General features: G+C 44.3%; 1 protein-coding gene across 2 annotated transcripts in view; it reads left to right on the top strand.

Annotated features, from left to right (window-relative positions):
* The window catches only part of LOC126184548 (paired mesoderm homeobox protein 2-like), a 508,494-nt gene that overhangs the window by 409,977 nt on the left and 76,755 nt on the right, over positions 1-21,762 (top strand). For both annotated transcript variants that reach the window (XM_049926974.1, XM_049926973.1), the window contains exon 4: positions 2,954-3,061. In XM_049926974.1, the coding sequence (XP_049782931.1) occupies positions 2,954-3,061 (108 nt within the window). The remainder of the gene's footprint in view (positions 1-2,953; positions 3,062-21,762) is intronic.

Here is a 21,762-nt window from a genome sequence, read left to right as displayed (position 1 = left end):
AGTTGAACCTGCGACCGTAGCGGTCACGCGGTTCCAAACTGAAGCGCCTAGAACCGTACGGCCACACCGGCCGGCTGAGAAATAATAAGACTCTCGCCACCAACAATACTGAAAACTGTGAAATCCTGGCTGAATATTTTGAGACACTCCTAAACTGCCAAACACCCATCAAGACTCTCAGTTTTACGCAACCAGAAACATTACCAACATATTCAACACCTCCGACACGAGAGGAAATCACAAACATAATCAAAAATCTCAAAAACAGGAAAGCATGTGGAGAAGACACAATTACAGCAGAAATGCTCAAGCTTGGGGGAGAAACATCAGTAGAAGCACTACACAAAGAACTTGAACAAGTATGGGAAACCAAGAAAATCCCAGGTCACTGGAAAACTGCCCTAATTCACCCTTTGTTTAAAAAAGGTGACAAAAGGGATGTTAACAACTATCGTGGAATATCGCTTCTCCCAGTCCCATACAAAATTCTATCAAAAGCCCTGCTCACTCGTGTATCACCAATTATAGAGGGAAAACTTGGAGAATATCAAGCTGGCTTCAGACCAGGAAGATCCTGCGCCGAACAAATTTTTAACCTCAAAACAACAATGAACTATTTATCTACAAGGAGAAAGAAATATTTCATAACATTCATTGATTTCAAAAAAGCTTATGACTCAATCGATAGGGACACACTCATTAAAACACTTCGAGAATATGAAATAGATGAAACAACAATCACCATAATCAAAGAAACATTAACAAATACAACATCAAAAGTAAAATTCCAAGGAGAAATTTCACGGCATTTCGAGGTCAAAACCGGCGTCAGACAAGGAGATGCGCTGTCCCCGGTACTCTTCAACTGTGTTCTGGATAAAGTCATAGCAGAATGGAGAAAACTCACACAAAAACATGGAGTTGAGAAAGTCCAAATTGGAGGGAAGTGCTACAAAGCCATTGAAACCAACTGTTTTGCCTTCGCTGACGATCTCGCCTGTTTAGCTTACACACAAAAAGACACAATAAAACAAATAGAATTACTTAAAGAAACTGCTGAAAAAGCAGGCTTGCAAATTTCATTTGAAAAGACAGAAAACATTACAAATATCAAAAATCCACCAAAGAAAATAACTACGAAATACGGGAAAATACAGGTATCTAAACATTTTAAATATCTTGGTGAACTAATTCAGCCTGTGGCAAAAGGTCATCCAGCCTGCAGGGCTAGAATACAAAAACTAGAGACAGCAACTCACTACTGCAGACAAATGTATTCAAAAAAATGTATATCCAAAAACATTAAACTCAGACACTACCAGACTGTCATTAGACCGCAGATACTATATGCATCAGAAACACTGGCAAATTTTACATACGCAGAACAGATAGAAAATCGTGAAAGAAGAATTGTGAGGACAATTCTTGGACACAGGAAAATAACAGATGATCAAGGCAAGCCTGTATACAGACTAAAAAGCAACAAAGAAGTGTATACGAAGTGCCGCAAAATTACAGACGAAATTAGAAAAAGAAGATGCTCCTTTTATGCTCACATCATGAAGATGAACCCGACTAGGCTTACAAAACAAATATTTTCGTACATCGCAAATCTAAAAAATAAAAATTTATGGTTTATCAACACAGAAAGAGATCTAAAAGAAATGGACATAGATCAGGAAACAATATTTAACAGAAACCTTTTTAGAAAAAAACTGAATTCATTCACGGGTTTCGGTGTGAAAATTAAGAAGACTTGTGGAACCAAATGGTCTGAAGAGAGAAAAGCCGCCTTCAGCGCAAGAATGAAAGAAGTGTGGACTGAGAGAAATAAGACTTCCCAGAAGCGCAAGAAATAGCTGTTTTAACGGTCTTTAACGGCCAAATTTGTATAATAATAATAAATAATAATGATAGTGGCAGATGTAAGACGAATTTATAGGTGTACAAAATAGGTGTTTCCTGATACTGCGAATTCTGGTGAAAAGGAAATTTAAGGAGACAGCCTCGGCTAAGAGTACTGAGAAATGAGGAAGGTTAAGTTGGAAATAGGGACGTACAAGGATAACTAATGCGAGTGAGAACAACGGAAATCATTATTGTTGCTTTAGCAGATCCGTCATAACTATCTTCTGAAACTGGGGATGTTATTCGCTTCTCTAATATAATAATAAAAAGTTATTCCAGATCCGGGTTCCTGTTACTTAGAAGGACCTCGAAAAAGTGGTTGAGCGACAGAGTGGGACAGAAGGGATTTTGCTCTGAGGAGATTGGATATTTCTGAAATTGTACAGACAAGACCGTTAAAATCGAGGAGAGATACGAGTGATAGTGTTCATTGACAAGACAGTAGAGACGGCAGGGGATATTGGAGTATGTGCTCTTGTCTACATGCAGCCAGGATAGCTGAGCATTTGATGCTAAAATGTGATCAAATATTCGAACACAAATGTAACGAACACAGGCATTCATAACCAGTTTCAGGCGAAGTGAACTTTCCTGGGGAAGGCCTTGCAAGGTAACATCGCTGTAATCAATAACTGGAAGTGTTTGTACTCGTACTAGTTTCTTTTTCAGTTCAAGAAGAAAGAGCTTTTCATATTTTTAAACGGCATAGGGAGCTGCTAACTCCTTCTTGCACACTGCAATTACCTGCTCAGTCCACATTAGATTGTCACCTATTGTTGCTCCTACATTCTTTGCTGAAGGAGAGAAGTTGACAATAACACTGCGTTGGCATTACTTGCACTACATGAACTGCTACACCCATATCGTAGACATAAACATGTTTCACGTTCGAGCATGTATACATTGTCAGACAAAATCTTCAAGTTCGTTTATACTGTGTTACATGTTTTCGTCTTTGGTTTCTTTTCATTAGATTCGGCACATAGGTGTCGAGTTCTCGTGGTTCTGTCTTATGGAAACCAGTGTACAAACTTTTTTTTCGCAGGTGCTGAGTATTACAGCTACGAGTGCCCTTGGAGATCCAGTACACCTAGCGGCGCGCAGTATCCAGTCATCGCCGAAGCTTCTCCTTCCTGTGTCTTCGTAACTCCAGGTGAAAGAATATCTTATTGAAGTATTTTACACATCAATATTCCTCATTTATTTCTTGATATCGTCTTTAAAATGTGCCTCTTATTGAATCTTTAATCTGCGCTGTGGTTTAAGCATTGGAATCACAAAGAGCGACACACATATCCCTATCTGGCAATCGATTTTCTCTGATTTCCCTAAATCTATAGTGGCGAATCTTTGGTTAGTTGCTTTGAAAAGGGCTCGAAAGATTTACACTGACGGAAAAAATCTCAACACCAAGCAGGAATTGTCCGACGTAAACGAAAGTTGGTAGGCGTGTGTCTAGAGCGGCGCTAGTAGCGCCACTACGAGGTTGCAAATCAGGTTTGCTTTAAACACAAGCTGTAACGGTCGTGAGCGTTAGTTACCTTTGACATTGGGCGTGGCGAGTTGATGTCAGTCAAGAATGCCTTTTAGGCAACAAAGTCGCCAGCACCTTACTAAGTCGTGTATAGGAGTATGAGAAGTTTCATGTCCCTCCTGCCATATTGCAGGAAGACTTGGTAGGAATGTAGCTACTGCTACTGTACATGATTGCTGGCAGCAGTGCTCCCGAGAACCTAGTCACAAGAAGACCGGGCTCCGGACGGCAACGTGGCACTACCGAGGCAGAAGACCATCGCATTCAGCGTATGGCTCTGGCGCATCGTAGTGAGTAATGCATCAGCAGCAGCAATCTGAACAGTAGTTGGCACCATATTGACACAACGAACTGTTACAAATCGTTTAGTTTGACAGCCCCGAGATAGACGCCCTGTAACTTGACAGAAAATCCTAGGAAGTTCTGGTCTTACGTTAAATCAGTAAGTGGATCAAAACAGCATGTTAAAACATTCTGGTATGATAATGGCATTGAAACAGAGGATGACATGCGTAAAGCTGAAATACTCTACACCTTTTTCGTAAGGTGTTTCACAGAGGAAGACCGCACTGCAGTTCCTTCTCTAAATCCTCGCACGAACGAAAAAATGGCTGACATCGAAATAAATGTCCAAGGAATAGAAAAGCAACTGAAATCACTCAACAGGAAAGTCCACTGGACTTAACGGGATACCAATTCGATTCTACACAGAGTACGCGAAAGAACTTGCCCCCCTTCTAATAGCCGTGTACCGCAAGTCTCTAGAGGAACGGGAGGTTCCAAATGATTGGAAAAGAACACAGGTAGTTCCAGTTTTCAAGAAGGGTCGTCGAGTAGATGCGCAAAACTATAGGCCTATATCTCTGACAACGATCTGTAGTAGAATTTTAGAACATGTTTTTTCTCGTGCATCATGTCATTTCTGGAAACCCAGAATCTACTCTGTAGGAATCATCATGGATTCCGGAAACAGCGATCGTGTGAGACCCAACTCGCTTTATTTGTTCATGAGACCTAGAAAATATTAAATACAGGCTCCCAGGTAGATGCCATTTTCCTTGACTTTCGGAAGGTGTTCGATACAGTTCCGCACTGTCGCCTGATAAACAAAGTAAGAGCCTACGGAATATCAGATCAGCTGTGTGGCTGGATTGAAGAGTCTTTAGCAAACAGAAAACAGCATGTTGTTCTCAATGGAGAGACGTCTACAGACGTTAAAGTAACCTCTGGCGTGCCACAGGGGAGTGTTATGGGACCATTGCTTTTCACAATATATATAAATGGCCTAGTAGATAGTGTCGGAAGTTCCATGCGGCTTTTCGCGGATGATGCTGTTGTATACAGAGAAGTTGCAGCATTAGAAAATTGCAGCGAAATGCAGGAAGATCTGCAGCGGATAGGCACTTGGTGCAGGGAGGGGCAACTGACCCTTAACATAGACAAATGCAATGTATTGCGAATACATAGAAAGAAGGATCCTTTATTGTATGATTATATGATAGCGGAACAAACACTGGTAGCAGTTACTTCTGTAAAATATCTGGGAGTATGCGTACGGAACGATTTCAAGTGGAATGATCATATAAAATTAGTTGTTGGTAAGTCGCGTGTCAGGTTGAGATTCATTGGGAGAGTCCTTAGAAAATGTAGTCCCACCGGCCGGTGTGGCCGAGCGGTTCTAGGCGCGTCAGTCTGGAACCGCGAGACCGCTACGGTCGCAGGTTCGAATCCTGCCTCGGGCATGGATGTGTGTGATGTCCTTAGGTTAGTTAGGTTTAAGTAGTTCTAAGTTCTAGGGTACTGATGACCTCAGATGTTAAGTCCCATAGTGCTCAGAGCCATTTGAACCAATGTAGTCCATCAACAAAGGAGGTGGCTTACAAGACACTCGTTCGACGTATACTTGAGTATTGCTCATCAGTGTGGGATCCGTACCAGGTCGGGTTGACAGAGGAGATAGAGAAGATCCGAAGAAGAGCGGCGCGTTTCGTCACAGGGTTATTTGGTAAGCGTGATAGCTTTACGGAGATGTTTGGCAAACTCAAGTGGTAAACTCTGTAAGAGAGGCGCTCTGCATCGCGGTGTAGCTTGCTATCCAGTTTTCGAGAGGGTGCGTTTCTGGATGACGTATCGAATATACGAGGTGCGGCTAGAAAAAAACCGGACTGATGCTGGAAAAAACATTTATTTACAATTATTTACAATTTCATGTTATCTCCTTCAATGTACTCTCCTCCTCGGTCTCTACACCGCTCCATACGAATTTTCCAGTGTTCATAGCAATGCTGCAGATCATTTTCGGTAAGTCCATACATTACTTCCGTCGCTTTTTCTTTTACTGCTTCAACAGTCTCAAATCTAGTTCCTTTCAAAGCTGACTTGACTTTAGGGAAAAGAAAAAAGTCACAGGGGGCCAAATCAGGTGAGTAGGGTGGATGATCTAAGATCGGAATGTTGTGTTTTGCCAACAACGTCTTCACTGACAACGCACTGTGAGCTGGGGCATTGTCTTGGTGAAGGATCCATGACTTTTTTCTCCGCAAATCGTTCCGTTTTCTCCGTACTCGCTCACGTAGGGTAGCCAGGACGCTAATGTAGTAATGCTGATTCACTGTTTGTCCCTCTGGTACCCAATCAATGTGCACAATCCCTTTGATGTCAAAAAAAACAATCATCATTGCCTTGAATTTCGATTTTGACATTCGTGCTTTTTTTTGTCGTGGAGAACCAAGAGTTTTCCAATGCATCGATTGGCGTTTAGTTTCGGGATCGTAAGTAAAAAACCACGATTCATCGCAAGTAATAACATTTTGTAAGAAGGTGGGATCACTTTCAATGTTTTCCAGGATGTCAGAACAAATCATTCTTCGGCGTTCCTTCTGTTCAATTGTGAGACACTTTGGAACCATTTTTGAACACACTTTGTTCATGTTGAAACTTTCATGAAGAATCTGCCTAACACTTTCCTTGTCAACTCCTGTTATCTCAGACACTGCTCTGATTGTTAAACGGCGATCTTGTCGAACAAGTTTACCGATTTTTTCAATGTTTGCATCAGTTTTTGCTGACAATGGTCTGCCAGTGCGAGTGTCATCACTGGTGTCTTCGCGGCCATCTTTAAATCGTTTAAACCACTCAAACACTTGTGTTCGCGAGAAACAATCATCGCCGTACACTTGTTGTAACATTACAAACGTTTCACTTGCAGATTTTCCTAGTTTGAAACAAAATTTGATGTTAACACGCTGTTCTTTCTGTACACTCAACATTTTCCGACGCACAGACAAAACGTCAACTACTTAAAACAGACACCACGGGCAGACTGAGTGCAGGAGGCAGATGAAACTCGAGCAGTAGGCGGAGCGAGAGTCACGTGACAGGCCACGCGACTTTCAACCTTATTGCATTCGTTTTATTGTTTCACCAGTACTAGTCCGGTTTTTTTCTAGCCACACCTCGTAGTGCTTCCCCCTACTTATACCTCCCAAGGAGATCAGGAATGTAAAATTAGAGAGATTCGAGCGGGCACGGAGGCTTTCCTGCAGTCGTTCTTCCCGCGAACCATACGCGACTGGAACAGGAAAGGGAAGTAATGACAGTGGCACGTAAAGTGCCCTCCACCACACACCGTTGGGTGGCTTGCGGAGTATAAATGTAGATGGAGATGTGATAGTCATTCCACTGACCCCAAAGCTCTTCCATTTGCGACTTCAGAGTTGTCAAGCGAGAGCTGATAGGAGAGTAGGGTAGAGGTTTTCCACTGATAGCAGGTTCTGCATCGCTGACAGTGAAGGCCGTTTGTTGGTTAGGAGGAGGCCAGCTGAGAACCTGCAACCAACCTACCTGCTTGCTAGACACACTGGTCCTATACCTAGAGATATGATTTGGGGTACGATTTCGTATGGCAGTAGGCGCAGTCTCATAGTTATCCCTCGCACCCTGACTACAAATCTATACGTCAGTACGATGATTAGACCTGTTGTGCTGCCATTCATGAACAGCATTCCAGGGGGTGTTTTCCAACAGGATTAAGCTCGCCGACATACTGCTGTTGCAAGCCAACATGCTCTACAAAGTGTCTACATTTTGGACTGTCTTGGCCTACTCGACCACCAGAGCTGCTGGAAAACCGTGCAAATGTGGGCTATGATCGGCAACAACTCCTGCGTCATCATCAATCAGTATTAACCGTCCCTACATTGACCGCACATGTGCAACAGACATGGAACTTGATCCCACAAACTGACATCCAGCACCTTACAACACATTGCATGCACGTTTGCTTGCTTGCATGGAACACTCTGTCTGTTACACCGGTTATTAATGTATCAGCAGTTGACATTTGCAATGGCTTATCTCACTCTTACATTAACCTGTGATCTTGCAATGTTAATCACTTAAACATGTTACCTCGACAAATGTATTCTAGAAATTTCGTTACTCTACATTAATTATTTTTTGGTGTTGCGGTATTTTTCCGTCAGCGTTTCTCCTCATCATTGTGCTCTGTCTCCAATAACCTCGTTGTCGACGGGACGTCAGACCCCTATCTTCCTTGTTTCCATCTTTTATTACTCATCCCTGGCGTGATTGTCAGGAGTATCAGCGGCGATTATGGCTGTTTCGAATTTTGGCAGTTGTGAAAATCGACTGCCACGTAGAAGGAGTTATTGAGTCCGTGAGACACCCTTCATCCAACATAGTCCTTTCGCCACATTTGAGTAAGAATTACACTCATCAAAAATAATGGCAGTTTGATGCTTTGAGCCTGTCACTTTGATGAATACCGCAATTTGTGACCTATCACCTGCATTCGGGACCGAGTACAAGTATGACACGGAATTTCTACTTGTTACGAATGTTTTACAGAGAGTACTCTACTGCATTGGCTCCTTACCTAGCTTGCATTTATCGCGAATCTCTTGCCCAACGTAAAGTCCCGAGCGACTGGAAAAAAGCGCAAGTGACGCCTGTATATAAGTAGGGTAGAAGGACGGATCCTCAAAATTACAGACCAATATCCTTAACATCGGTTTGTTGCAGGATTCTCGAACATATTCTCAGTTCGAATATAATGAATTTCCTTGAGACAGGTAAGTTGCCGTCCATGCATCAGCACGGCTTTAGAAAGCATCGCTCCTGCGAAACGCAACTCGCCCTTTTTTCACACGGTATCTTGCGAACCATGGATGAAGGGTAATCAGACGGATGCCATATTCCTTGACTTCCGGAAAGCGTTTGACTCGGTGCCCCACTGCAGACTCCTAACTAAGGTACGAGCATATGGAATTGGTTCCCAAGTATGTGAGTGGCTCGAAGACTTCTTAAGTAATAGAACCTAGTACGTTGTTCTCGATGGTGAGTTTTCATCGGAGGTGAGGGTATCATCTGGAGTGCCCCAGGGAAGTGTGGTAGGTTCGCTGTTGTTTTCTATCTACATAAATGATCTTTTGGATAGGTTGGATAGCAATGTGCGTCTGTTTGCTGATGATGCTGTGGTGTACGGGAAGGTGTCGTCGTTGAGTGACTGTAGGAGGATACAAGATGACTTGGACAGGATTTGTGAGTGGTGTAAAGAATGACAGCTAACTCTAAATATAGATAAATGTAAATTAATGCAGATGAATAGGAAAAAGAATCCCGTAATGTTTGGATACTCCATTAGTAGTGTAGTGCTTGACACAGCCACGTTGATTAAATATTTGGGCGTAACACTGCAGAGTGATATGAATTGGGGCAAGCATGTAATGGCAGTTGTGGGGAAGGCGGATAGTCGTCTTCGGTTCTTTGGTAGAATTTTGCGAAGATGTGGTTCATCTGTAAAGGAGACCGCTTATAAAACACTAATACGACCTATTCTTGAGTACTGCTCGAGCGTTTGGGATCCCTATCAGGTCGGATTGAGGGAGGACATAGAAGCAATTCAGGCGGGCTACTAGATTTGTTACTGGTAGGTTTGGTCATCACGCGAGTGTTGCGGAAATGCTTCTCTAGAGGAAAGGAGGCGTTCTTTTCGTGAATCGCTACTGAGGAAATTTAGAGAACCAGCATTTGAGGCTGACTGCAGTACAATTTTACTGCCGCCAACTTAACATTTCGCGGAAAGACCACAAAGATAAGATAAGAGAGATTAGGGCTCGTACAGAGGCATATAGGCAGTCATTTTTCCCTCTCTCTGTTTGGGAGTGGAACAGGGAGAGAAGATGCTAGTTGTGGTACGAGGGCCGGCCGAAGTGACCGAGCGGCTCTAGGCGCTACAGTCTGGAGCCGCGCGACCGCTGCGGTTGCAGGTTCGAATCCTGCCTCGGGCATGGATGTGTGTGATGTCCTTAGGTTAGTTAGGTTTAAGTTTTTCTAAGTTCTAGGGGACTGATGACCTCAGCAGTTAAGTCCCATAGTGCTCAGAGCCATTTTTTTGTGGTACGAGGTACCCTCCGCCACGCACCGTATGGTGGATTACTGAGTATGTATGTAGATGTAGAATGTAAATCGCAGCTTATGCTCCTCCACTGAAAACTAAAACTGCTTTGTACGCCTATGTGCGTTATCTGTGTTGCTGTCACCGACGCTATTTCTCGTCTATATTTCTTTCCTTTGAGTCCTCACAGTTCGGAAGCCATGTGGCTTGAACGTCGTAGAGTCGAACGCCGTTATTCGCAAACGATTCTCTGTGTGGAATGTCAGCCCATGGCCAATAGCTCGCGTTTTTATTTTTTGTGGAACAGTTTAGTGTTATCGCTGTCTAAACTGCACTCTCTCTTGTCTTTATTTCCTTTCTTTCATTCTTTGTAGTCCGTAATTTTAGTACAATAGCTTTGCGCCTCTTGCAGCATCACACATGTGGTCCATCGTACCAATTAATCATGGATTTTGATGAGCCTTGTGTATGTTGTAGTAGGGCCTGTCCTGACTATCTGGCTAGTGACTTTATGCGACGACCCTTCAGCCCCATATACCTGTAACGTTAATCATCTTTTTCTGTTGACGAGCCGGCCGATGTAGCCGAGCGGTTCAAGGCGCTTTAGTCTTGAACCACGCGACTGCTACGGTCGCAGGTTCGAATCCTGCCTCGGGCATGGATGTGTGTGATGTCCTTAGGTTAGTTAGGTTTAAGTAGTTCTAAGTTCTAGGGAACTGATGACCTCAGATGTTAAGCCCCATAGTGCTCAGAGCCATTTGAACCATTTTTTGTGTTGACGAAGTGAGAGCAGTGCATCGGCTAATGCTCGCGACTTCCGCGTTACAAATCATTCCAATATTTTTTTTCATTTCTTCACTTAATATGGAATACCATTAAGCAAGAATCATTATTCTCGCTAGCACTTGCTGCGCTAGAACAGTATTTCGTATGGTATTTGTTTTAGAAACAGCAGAAACCACCATGCACATTTAACCAAAGTTACCTCCTTGCAGTCACATAGGTTTCTTCAGAAGCGATATCGGAAAACACAGTTCGTCTAAATTCAAAAATATTATTCTCCCCTCGATCAGCTTCGCTGCGAAACACGAATATTTGATCATTTCTCTGGCAGCTGGTACACTAAACTGATGTAGGGTTAAAGATGATATTTTCATGGAATTTCCCACTGTAATGGTCGCCTGGTCGTAGATATTGCTAATTGCTATAATCGCACTATTCCACTCCCATTTACGGAGCTTGTTAGCACTTGATGTTAGGTTGGCGCCATTACAATGCATTGTAGTAATCACTGCTGCTTGCTGGATCGCTGCTGTGTCTCGATGTTGATGCTGGCTCTAAATCTGGTTGTCTAGGGTTAAAAACATGAGGTCCCGTGTTTTGTTTTATGTGCTTTTGATGATAAAGGATGAACGAAATCAACAAATATGTAAACTTCAAATATTTATTTCTCTGGTGGCCATCTTAATTCCGCTGTCCACCAAAGACTATGACACAACACAACTTCCTTTACATGTTCTTTGCATTGTTTATCCACCTCAAACAATAACATACTAACACACTGTACCAAAGTGACATTCCGACTGCCTCTCGACCCTTCTTGCTGCTCGTATTTATAACATTGTCAAAGAACTGCTAAAAAGAGATATAGTTTACAAGTCACATGTACATCTGTTATCATAATTTGTGCAGAAAAGTTATTAATTTGCATCGAGTGACATAATTTAACATGTTATTAAAATGACAGACAGATTTGTTGACTTGACAGAATAATTCTTTGTTACAAAAAGTCCGTTTTCTAGAAGTTTGTCAATTGACTTCTCTAATTTGCATATATAAGTAATTAACATGAATTATTAAGAAATACATTGGTTTTCGTCTAAAACAGGATTGATTTCGTGAATACTAAGTGAAACCGCTCCTAGTGAACAAATAGGTTTCACTGGGTGATTTTTATTTAAGGAGATCCAAAATACCTAAGTTGTACACTATTTTTCGTACTTCATATTAATTATTCAAGATGAACTCAGTGTTTTTACATGATGACCTTTGCTGTATCAGTGATCAAGTGCTATTAACTTTTGTGTGGGTTAGTTATTCAGTATAATTTAATGGGTTGACTGTTTATGGAGACATGTTACGCAATCATTGTTAACATACACAATAGCTTTTCTATAATCATAAATACTCGTTAAACTGGTTGAATTTGGAGGGTATCGCATACTTCGGTACAGTAAAGCCTTTAATATGTTCCGTTACACCACGAAGCGATTTCTCTAGTAGTCTTTAGCAAGTGCAGAGCATTTTGACTTTTTTTAAGTGATAATTTTAACCTGCCTGTAAAAATAAATCTCTCAGGGTTGACAAAGTGGAGTACATTTTGGTGGGATGATTCTCACGGTGCACTGCATGCTTTTCGTTCATCTATAAAGATTTGATGGTAAAGAGTCTGATCATCTGCCCTCCTACGAATTAGTGCGTTATAGAAATTTTTCTTCTCCCATGTACAGAAGAATGACATTTGAAAAAGTCTTCGTACTGCTCTTTCGTGAACTGCCCCGATTCCGTGCAGGTCACAACCACATTTTTAAATATATGAGTCAACGCGTCAATTCCTTTTTGAACAGTTCTACCAAACTTCAAGGATGGTTTTTGCATACTTAAGAAAACGTAAAGGAATGTCTCTCGTGAAGTCCCCCTGTGGGTCCGGGGGTAAGAATAGGCCAGAGGTATTCCTGCCTCTCGTAAGAGGCGACTAAAAGGAGTTTCACACGTTTCAACCTTTATATGATTGTCCCCTGTAGGGTTTGACCTCCATTCTTCAAAATTTTCCCGAAGAGCGATCCAACTGGGAAGGGCGCCTTAAAGGTGCATTGTGTCCATCGTGCATTGAGATCTTTAGCTCACTTTCTCGTCGTCACATTGCAGTCCCGCCCATTCTCCATCTCTTGGTCGAGGACACCTTCCTGGGTGCGTTTTCCACCATGCACTTTGCAGTGTCGCTTTCTGCGTCGACGATGACAATGGACTTCTTTGCACCCGATATCCAGCACGGTAGCCAGTTCGTTTTGGTGGGGCCGCCATGTACCCTGTTGGTTGTAGTCCCCTGACCACACAGGGATCACTCTGCTGATGCCTGCGCCGTTAACTCCACACCTATGCCAAGGGGTAGATGCCCATCCCCTGAGGGATCGGGACTCCTGGCAATGGCCATCCTGCCAGGTGGCCTTTGCTGCAGCTGGGTGGCGTCCGTGGGGAGGGCCTGTGGTCAGAGTGGGTGGCATCAGAGCAGACTGCACGCGATGAAGCATAGTCCATCATCTCTTGCTAGTGGTAAAACACCAGCAGTCTCTAAACGTTCATGAGCTCAATTCAACGCACAGAACTACGAACTCAAATCGTTCCCCTCCCTGGCCACACTTTGGTAGGAACGTCAGGCTAAGGATGGCAACAGATCTTTCTTCCCCCAGTACCTTGAATTTTCAGGAGCTGATGGGGAATCATTCATGACGATGAATCCTTAATTTTTTGTTGAGCATTTAGAGGACAAGTTTGGGGAGGTGGAGGGCTTGTCCAAAATGAGATTTGGGTCAGTCATCGATGTGATGGTTGAGCAGGTGACTACAACAATTGTTTCTGCAGCAGAAAAGGCGATCCCTCGCCTTTTAGGGTGCCCTAGACGTAAGGCAGTCCCTTGGTGGTAGCCGGAAATCGCTGAAGCAATTAAGGAGCGTCGGCGAGCTGTACAGTGGCATAAGCGGCCCCTTCCCTGGCGCACCTCATAGCCTTTAAATGGCTCCGTGGCCGCGTTCGCCAACTTATCAAACGACGGAAGCTGCAGTGTTGGAAGAGATACGTCTCGACCATTGGGTGCCATACGCCACCTTCCCAAGTCTCGGCAAAGATCAAACATCTTTTCGGATACCAGGCCCTAACAGGTGTCCCTCGTGTTACCATAAATGGCGAGTAATTTACCGACGCAAACGTGATTGCCGAGCACTTTGCTCGAGCCTCTGCGTAGGAAAATTACCCCTCAGCCTTTTGCACTCTCAAATGGCGGCTGGAAGGGAAACTTCTCTCATTCACAACACGCCACAGTGAATCCTATGACACCCCATTTACAGACTAGGAGCTCCTCAGTACCCTTGCACATTGCCCCGACACAGCTCCTGGGCCTGATCGGATCCACAGCCAGATGATTGAACATCTCTCATCTGACTTCAAGCGACATCTCCTCGTCATCTTCAACCGGATCTGGTGCGATGGCGTCTTTCCATCGCAATGGCGGGAGAGCACCATCATTCCGCTGCTCAAACCCTGTAAAAACCCGCTTGATGTGATAGCTATCGGCCCATCAGCTTCACCAACGTTCTTTGTAAGCTGTTGGGACGTATAGTATGTCGGCGGTTGGGTTGGGTCCTGGATTCACGTGACCTACCGGCTCCATGTCAGGGTGGCTTCCACCAGGGTCGCTCTACCACTGATAATCTTGTGTCCCTAGGGTCTGCCATCGCCGGCCGCGGTGGTCTCGCGGTTCTAGGCGCGCAGTCCGGAACCGCGCGACTGCTATGGTCGCAGGTTCGAATCCTGCCTCGGGCATGGATGTTTGTGATGTCCTTAGGTTAGTTAGGTTTAAGTAGTTCTAAGTTCTAGAGGACTGATGACCAAAGCTGTTAAGCCCCATAGTGCTCAGAGCCATTTGAACCATTTGGTCTGCCACCTAAACAGACTTTTCCAGATGGCAACACCTCATTGCTGTCTTTTTTTACTTACGTAAAGCATACGACACGACCTGGTGACATCATATCCTTGCCGCATTGTATGAGTGGGGTCTCTGGAGCCCACTCCTGGTTTTTATCCAAAACTTCCTGTCGTTCCATACTTTCCATGTCCAAATTGGTGCCTTCCATAGTTCCATCCATATCCAGGAGAATGAAGTCCCGCAGGGCTCTGTATTGAGTGTCTCTCTATTTTTAGTGGCAATTAACGGACTAGCAGCAGCTGTCGGGCCCTCCGTCCGTCTCACCTTCTCTGTATGCAGGCGACATCTGCATTTCGTACTGCTCCACCAGTACTGGTGTGGCTGAGCGTCGCCTACAGGGAGCCATCCACAAAGCGCAGTCATGAGCTCTAGCCCACGGCTTCAAGTTTTCAGCCACAAATTCGTATGTCATGTACTTCTGTCGGCGTCGTACCGTTCATCCGGGCCCAGAACTTTACCTTCATGACGGATCATTCACTGTAGTGGAGACATTTCGATTCTTAGGGCGGTGTGGCCAAGCGGTTCTAGGCGCTTCAGTCTGGAACCGCACGACCGCTACGGCAGTAGGTTCGAATCCTGCCTCGGGCATGGATGTGTGTGATGTCTTTAGGTTAGTTCGGTTTAAGTAGTTCTAAGTTCTAGGGGACTGATGACCTCAGATGTTAAGCCCATAGTGCTCACAGCCATTTGAACCATTTGATTCTTAGGACTGGTTTTCAATACTCAATTGACTTGGCTTCCTCATCTTCGTCAGCTTAAGCAGAAGTGCTGGCAGCACCTCAATGCCTCCGTTGCCTGAGCAAAACCAATTGGGGTGCAGTTCGCTCTACACTGCTGCATCTCTACAGAGCCCTTGTCCAATCCCGAATTGACCATTGGAGTGTGATTTATGCTTCGGCAGCGCCCTCAGTGTTGCATTTACTCGACCCTGTGCACCACTGCGCGGTTCGACTAGCGACAGGAGCTTTTAGGACGAGTCCGGTGACCAGCGTACTGGTAGAGGCTGGGGTCCCTCCATTGCAAATCTGACGTGCACAACTGCTCGCCAGTTACGTTGCATACATTCGTAGTTCTCCTGAGCATCCGAATTACTGTCTCCTTTTCCCGCCCACATCAGCCCATCTCCCGCACCAGCGGCCCAGGTTGGGGCAGTGGATTGCGGTTCGCGTGCGGTCCCTTCTCTCCGAACTGGAGTCCTTCCCTTTACCACCTCTACTTGTGGTCCGTTCACGTACGCCTCCATGGTGTACGCCTCGGCCGCAGCTTCGCCTTGATCTTTCCCGTGGCCCTAAGGACTGCGTTAACCCTGCGGCTCTCCGCTGTCACTTCCTCTCCATTGTTGACGTGTTCCGGGGCTTTGAAGTGGTTTACACCGACGGCTCGATGGCTGATGGTCGCGTTCGCTTTGCCTACGTTCACGATGGCCATATTGAACAGTGTTCCTTATCCGATGGCTGCAGAGCTGGTGGCCATTTCTCGTGCACTTCAGTATCTCTGTACGTGCCTTGGGGAATCTTTCCTTTTATGTACTGACTCCTTGAGCAGCCTGAAAACTATCGACCAGTGCTACCCTCGTCATCCTTTGGTAGCGTCCATCCAGGAGTCCATCTATGCCATGGAACGGTCCAGTCGTTCAGTGGTGTCCGTGTGGACCCGTGGTCACGTCGGAATCCCAGGAAATGAACTTGATGACAGGCTGGCCAAACAGGCCACACGGAAACCACTTCTGGAGATCGGCATCTCCGTAACTGACCTGCGTTCGTTATTACGCCGCAAGGTTTTTCAGCTTTGGAAGACGGGATGGCAAATCTCAGTATGCACACCAAACTGCGATCCATTAAGGGGACCACGAATGTGTGGCAGTCCTCGACGAGGGCCTCTCGCAGGAACTCCGTGGTTCTCTGCCGGCTCCGATTTGGCCATGCCTGGGCGATCCACGGCCACCCCCTGCGCCATGAAGACCCACTTCATTGTCGGTGCGCGCCCGGTTGACAGTGGCCCATATTCTTTTGCTGCGTCCTCCTTTCGCTGCCCTGTGACTTCATCTTCGGTTGCCGGACTCGGTATCATTGATTTTGGGAGACAACGCCTCATCGGCTGATTTGGTTTTACGTTTCATCCGTGAGAGTGGGTTTCATCGTTCGATTTGAGTCTTAGCGCATGTCCTTTGTACCTCTGTATCCTCCGCCCTGGTGCTTTTAGGGTGGAGGTTTTAATGTGTTGCAGAGTGGCTGGTTTTTCCTTTTTATTCTCGTGGTCGGCCAGCCACTGTAATCTGCTTTCTTGTTTTACTCTCTTCTGTTTCTCGCGTCTCTCTGTTGTTTTCTTGTCCTTTTTGTTACTTTTAGTGATCTTTGCCTTTCCTTCGTTCTTGTGGTTTTTTTCTATTTTGTGTTATATGTCTCGTGTGTTTTATTGTCACACTTGTGGCATTGTATTATTAGGAACAAGGGACCGATGACCTCGTAGTTTAGTCCCTTTCCCCCTCTTTCAAAACAAACAACCAACTTTCCTGAAGCAGTTATAGAACAGTGTGCTGTGAAAGAATGGCTAATCTTATTCAAATATTTTTTCTGCACAGGGACGGTTATCGCTTCTTTTTCTGCAACGAGTCTGTTATACGTCGATTAGTACTGGCAGCCTGTTTGATTGGTGTTAATCACATAATACAGGACTATTACAAATGATTGAAACGATTTCATAAATTCACTGTAGCTCCATTCATTGACATATGGTCACGAAACACTACAGATACGAAGAAAAACTCATAAAGTTTTGTTCGGCTGAAGCCGCACTTCAGGTTTCTGCCGCCAGAGCGCTCGAGAGCGCAGTGAGACAAAATGGCGACAGGAACCGAGAAAGCGTATGTCGTACTTGAAATGCACTCACATCAGTCAGTCATAACAGTGCAACGACACTTCAGGACGAAGTTCAACAAAGATCCACCAACTGCTAACTCCATTCGGCGATGGTATGCGCAGTTTAAAGCTTCTGGATGCCTCTGTAAGGGGAAATCAACGGGTCGGCCTGCAGTGAGCGAAGAAACGGTTGAAAGCGTGCGGGCAAGTTTCACGCGCAGCCCGCGGAAGTCGACGAATAAAGCAAGCAGGGAGCTAAACGTACCACAGCCGACGGTTTGGAAAATCTTACGGAAAAGGCTAAAGCAGAAGCCTTACCGTTTACGATTGCTACAAGCCCTGACACCCGATGACAAAGTCAAACGCTTTGAATTTTCGGCGAGTTGCAACAGCTCACGGAAGAGGATGCGTTCAGTGCGAAACTTGTTTTCAGTGATGAAGCAATATTTTTTCTTAATGGTGAAGTGAACAGACACAATGTGCGAATCTGGGCGGTAGAGAATCCTCACGCATTCGTGCAGCAAATTCGCAATTCACCAAAAGTTGACGTGTTTTGTGCAATCTCACGGTTTAAAGTCTACGGCTCCTTTTTCTTCTGCGAAAAAAGCGTTACAGGACACGTGTATCTGGACATGCTGGAAAATTGGCTCAGGCACAACTGGAGACCGACAGCGCCGACTTCATCTTTCAACAGGATGGTGCTCCACCGCACTTCCATCATGATGTTCGGCATTTCTTAAACAGGAGATTGGAAAACCGATGGATCGGTCGTGGTGGAGATCACGATCAGCAATTCATGTCATGGCCTTCACGCTCTCCCGACTTAACCCCATGCGATTTCTTTCTGTGGGGTTATGTGAAAGATTCAGTGTTTAAACCTCCTCTACCAAGAAACGTGCCAGACCTGCGAGCTCGCATCAACGATGCTTTCGAACTCATAGATGGGGACATGCTGCACTGAGTGTGGGAGGAACTTGATTATCGGCTTGATGTCTGCCGAATCACTAAAGGGGCACATATCGAACATTTGTGAATGCCTAAAAAAACTATTTGAGTTTTTATATGTGTGTGCAAAGCATTGCGAAAATATCTCAAATAATAAAGTTATTGTAGAGCTGTGAAATCACTTCAATCATTTGTAATAACCCTGTAGAGATCAAAAGTAGAGATCAGTACTTTCGTTCGTATCTAGAATGACGTAGTATTTAATGATAAGCTATAAGATGAAACTGAAAAAAGAAAAAAGTACAAGGGCAGGATCTGAACTGTTTTGTCAGCGAGGTAGCCGTGAACTTTAGCCGCTGCCCTGCTCTCACTTGGTGGAAGGTTAACGTTACAGGTGTAGCAGGGCCACATAAAACTTCAACAACAATTTTCTCGGAAAAAAGGAACCGTCGAATAAAAAGCCGCTGTTCAGGTACTGAGAACTGTTTCCTCTACAACATACCTAAGACTCATCAAAATCCGTTTCAGCAGGTCTGACTATCCCCTTGTCAGTAGCCTAGGTGCTCTCCTATTGTAGTTCTCTTTTTCCAAGAGTAATTAACCTCCGATTTGTGTGTTAGCACATCGTAGCTCATTACTATTATTATACTGAGCGTATCATACGTAATTTTACAAGACTTGGTGGTTGGTGGATGGGTACCATGTGAACAAATCAAATGGCTCCAAGCACTATGGGACTCAACTGCTGTGGTCATAAGTCCCCTAGAACTTAGAACTACTTAAACCTAACTAACCTAAGGACATCACACACATCCATGCCCGAGGCAGGATTCGAACCTGTGACCGTAGCGGTCGTGCGGTTCCAGACTGTAGCACCTTTAACCGCTCGGCCACTCCGGCCGGCACCATGTGAACATATTGTGCTTATAAACGTATGTTCGAAAACGCTTCGTTTGCGTGCCACCGTTTCTGAAATGTGAAAGAGGACGTACGCGGTTTGGAACCACGAGCTAGGCAAGGAGTAAATTACACATTGTAGATTAATGTCGGAAAATACCAGTTTAGTTCAAATGGCTCTGAGCAGTATGGGACTTAACATCTGTGGTCATCAGTCCCCTAGAACTTAGAACTACTTAAACCTAACTAACCTAAGGACATCACACACATGCATGCCCGGGGCAGGATTCGAACCTGCGACCGTAGCAGTCCCCCCAGTTTAGTTCACTTAAAGAAGGTGCTCAATATAAATTCCAGCAACTTCGATACATTTTGTATATCGCCTGATGATGTCTTGCCGAACCCCTAGAAAGATTCTCGGCATGTTATGCATGACTACAGCTGCTACTCCACGGAAGTAGGTTACTGACACTGATTCATGCTGAGATAATCTTATCAGATTCGTTGTCAGGTTACACATCCCGTTTCAGACTGCACACTTGTGCTCCTTACATTTAAAGTCATCCCCCACTTCCCTCCGCGGGGAACCACAGCGAATTGATCAGCGTCAGCCAGGGAAGTCCCCACCCACCTTAGGCAACTGTACGAGCTACCGATAGTAGTCACGTGATATGAAATTGGCGGGAAACCCATCCCTATCCCTCTCAGCCAATGAGAACACACTAAAATGGCGGGAAATTCTTGCGCTAATAGGAATCAAGCTCTCCGTTCACTTTATCGCATTATGAACCCAGCTGCTTTAGCCCCCTCATTCGTAGGGTGACCAGATGCAATTGTTTAAAAAGGAGGACAAACAGCTTCGAAAAGGAGGACAAAGGAAGAAAAAAAACACATCAAACGGGTCAACTGCAGATGAGGATACCACCCGTCAGCTTTGGACAAGTCACATGACTGCCGGGAATTACAGGTAAAACTAGTAGTTAATTGTTACTGGTGGTCAGGTGGCGATTCCCAGAGCAATATTTTTTTTTTTTATTTTAAATTAAAAACATTGATTGTGGTGACAGGGTGGCATCAGTTGTTTTTATATTTACGCGCTGTTTTAGGATTTAGTAAAGACAGCTACCTAAACGCCACTCCTGATTGGCTACTTTCATGTGACTTGTCCAAAGCTGATGGGTGGTATCCTCATCTCCAGTATTCCCCATCCAACATATATACATTCCTTAACAATTATTGATACTTCTCGGAGGAACCAATTTTTTGCAAAAATTAAGGCTTACTTTACAAATGGTTCAAATGGCTCTGAGCACTATGGGACTTAACTTCTAAGGTCATCAGTCCCCTAGAACTTAGAACTACTTAAACCTAACTAACCTAAGGACATCACACACAGCCATGCCCGAGGCAGGATTCGAACCTGCGACCGTAGCGGTCGCGCGGTTCCAGACTGTAGCGTCTAGAACCGCTCGGCCACATCGGCCGGCCTTACTTAACAGATAATTGTAAAATGACACACATGAAAATTCTTTTAAATTATACTGGACCATGAACAGACCTTTCACTGACTCAAGGTTTAATCTATTCCTCTCATCAGTCCACTGTGTGGTTATTAGAGAAAATATTCTTTCGGCATTTGCATTACGCCCTGAAATACTGAAAAAATATTCAGCAGGTTTCAGCATCTCTCGGTGACAATCAACTGACTTACTGTCACAAAAAAAAAACATTGCTCATTTTTACTTCAAAATAAAGTCCTTAATTCTGGATCATTATTATTCCTTTTTAGAAATTGGCTGATATTGCAGAACTGATCAAAACATTTTGCATCTTCAGTTTCAAAGGCTTTACATTTCTGCTGCAAATACACAAGGCTTTTCTCAACATCACTATAGCAAAAATCATTTTTAAGTGACATCCATCTAAAACATGAGAAGTCTTCAAACATACAGAGCCACCGTTTCAAATATTCATGGGATGATTGATAAAGTAAAGTAGCTTCCTCCATAAAAAGTTTGGCTTCTTTCTCGAAGCCTTCCTCTGTTGTAATTTTCAGGATCTGCTTGACCTTAAGGCAAATGAATTTTTCACTTAATCGGTCTTCAAGCACTTTACATACTGACTCTAAAATTTCAGTCACATCAACCGCAGAGTTGTTCTCCTTTTCTAATAACAGAATACTTGTACTGAACAAAGACATCAATGAATGCAAATACCATAAGTAAGCTTCATTCAACCTCATCTCAAAATATTGAAACAAAACCTTTGGTGGTTTGCTTTCAGAGAGAAAGAAAGCTTTAAGAGCAGCATACATTTTCAGTACCCTTTCAATGGCTGGAAAAAGAGACAGCCACCTAGTCTTCACATGAGACAGGATTTGTTTGTAATTAACTTCAACAAATTCACAGAAAGATCGCAACTGTTTTGTTCTAACTGTGTA

The sequence above is a fragment of the Schistocerca cancellata genome, chromosome 4 (assembly GCF_023864275.1).
Source record: "Schistocerca cancellata isolate TAMUIC-IGC-003103 chromosome 4, iqSchCanc2.1, whole genome shotgun sequence".
NCBI classification, from domain to species: domain Eukaryota; kingdom Metazoa; phylum Arthropoda; class Insecta; order Orthoptera; family Acrididae; genus Schistocerca; species Schistocerca cancellata.
The sequence above is the reverse complement of the archived record's forward strand: the minus strand, read 5'-3'. Positions and strand labels throughout refer to the sequence as shown.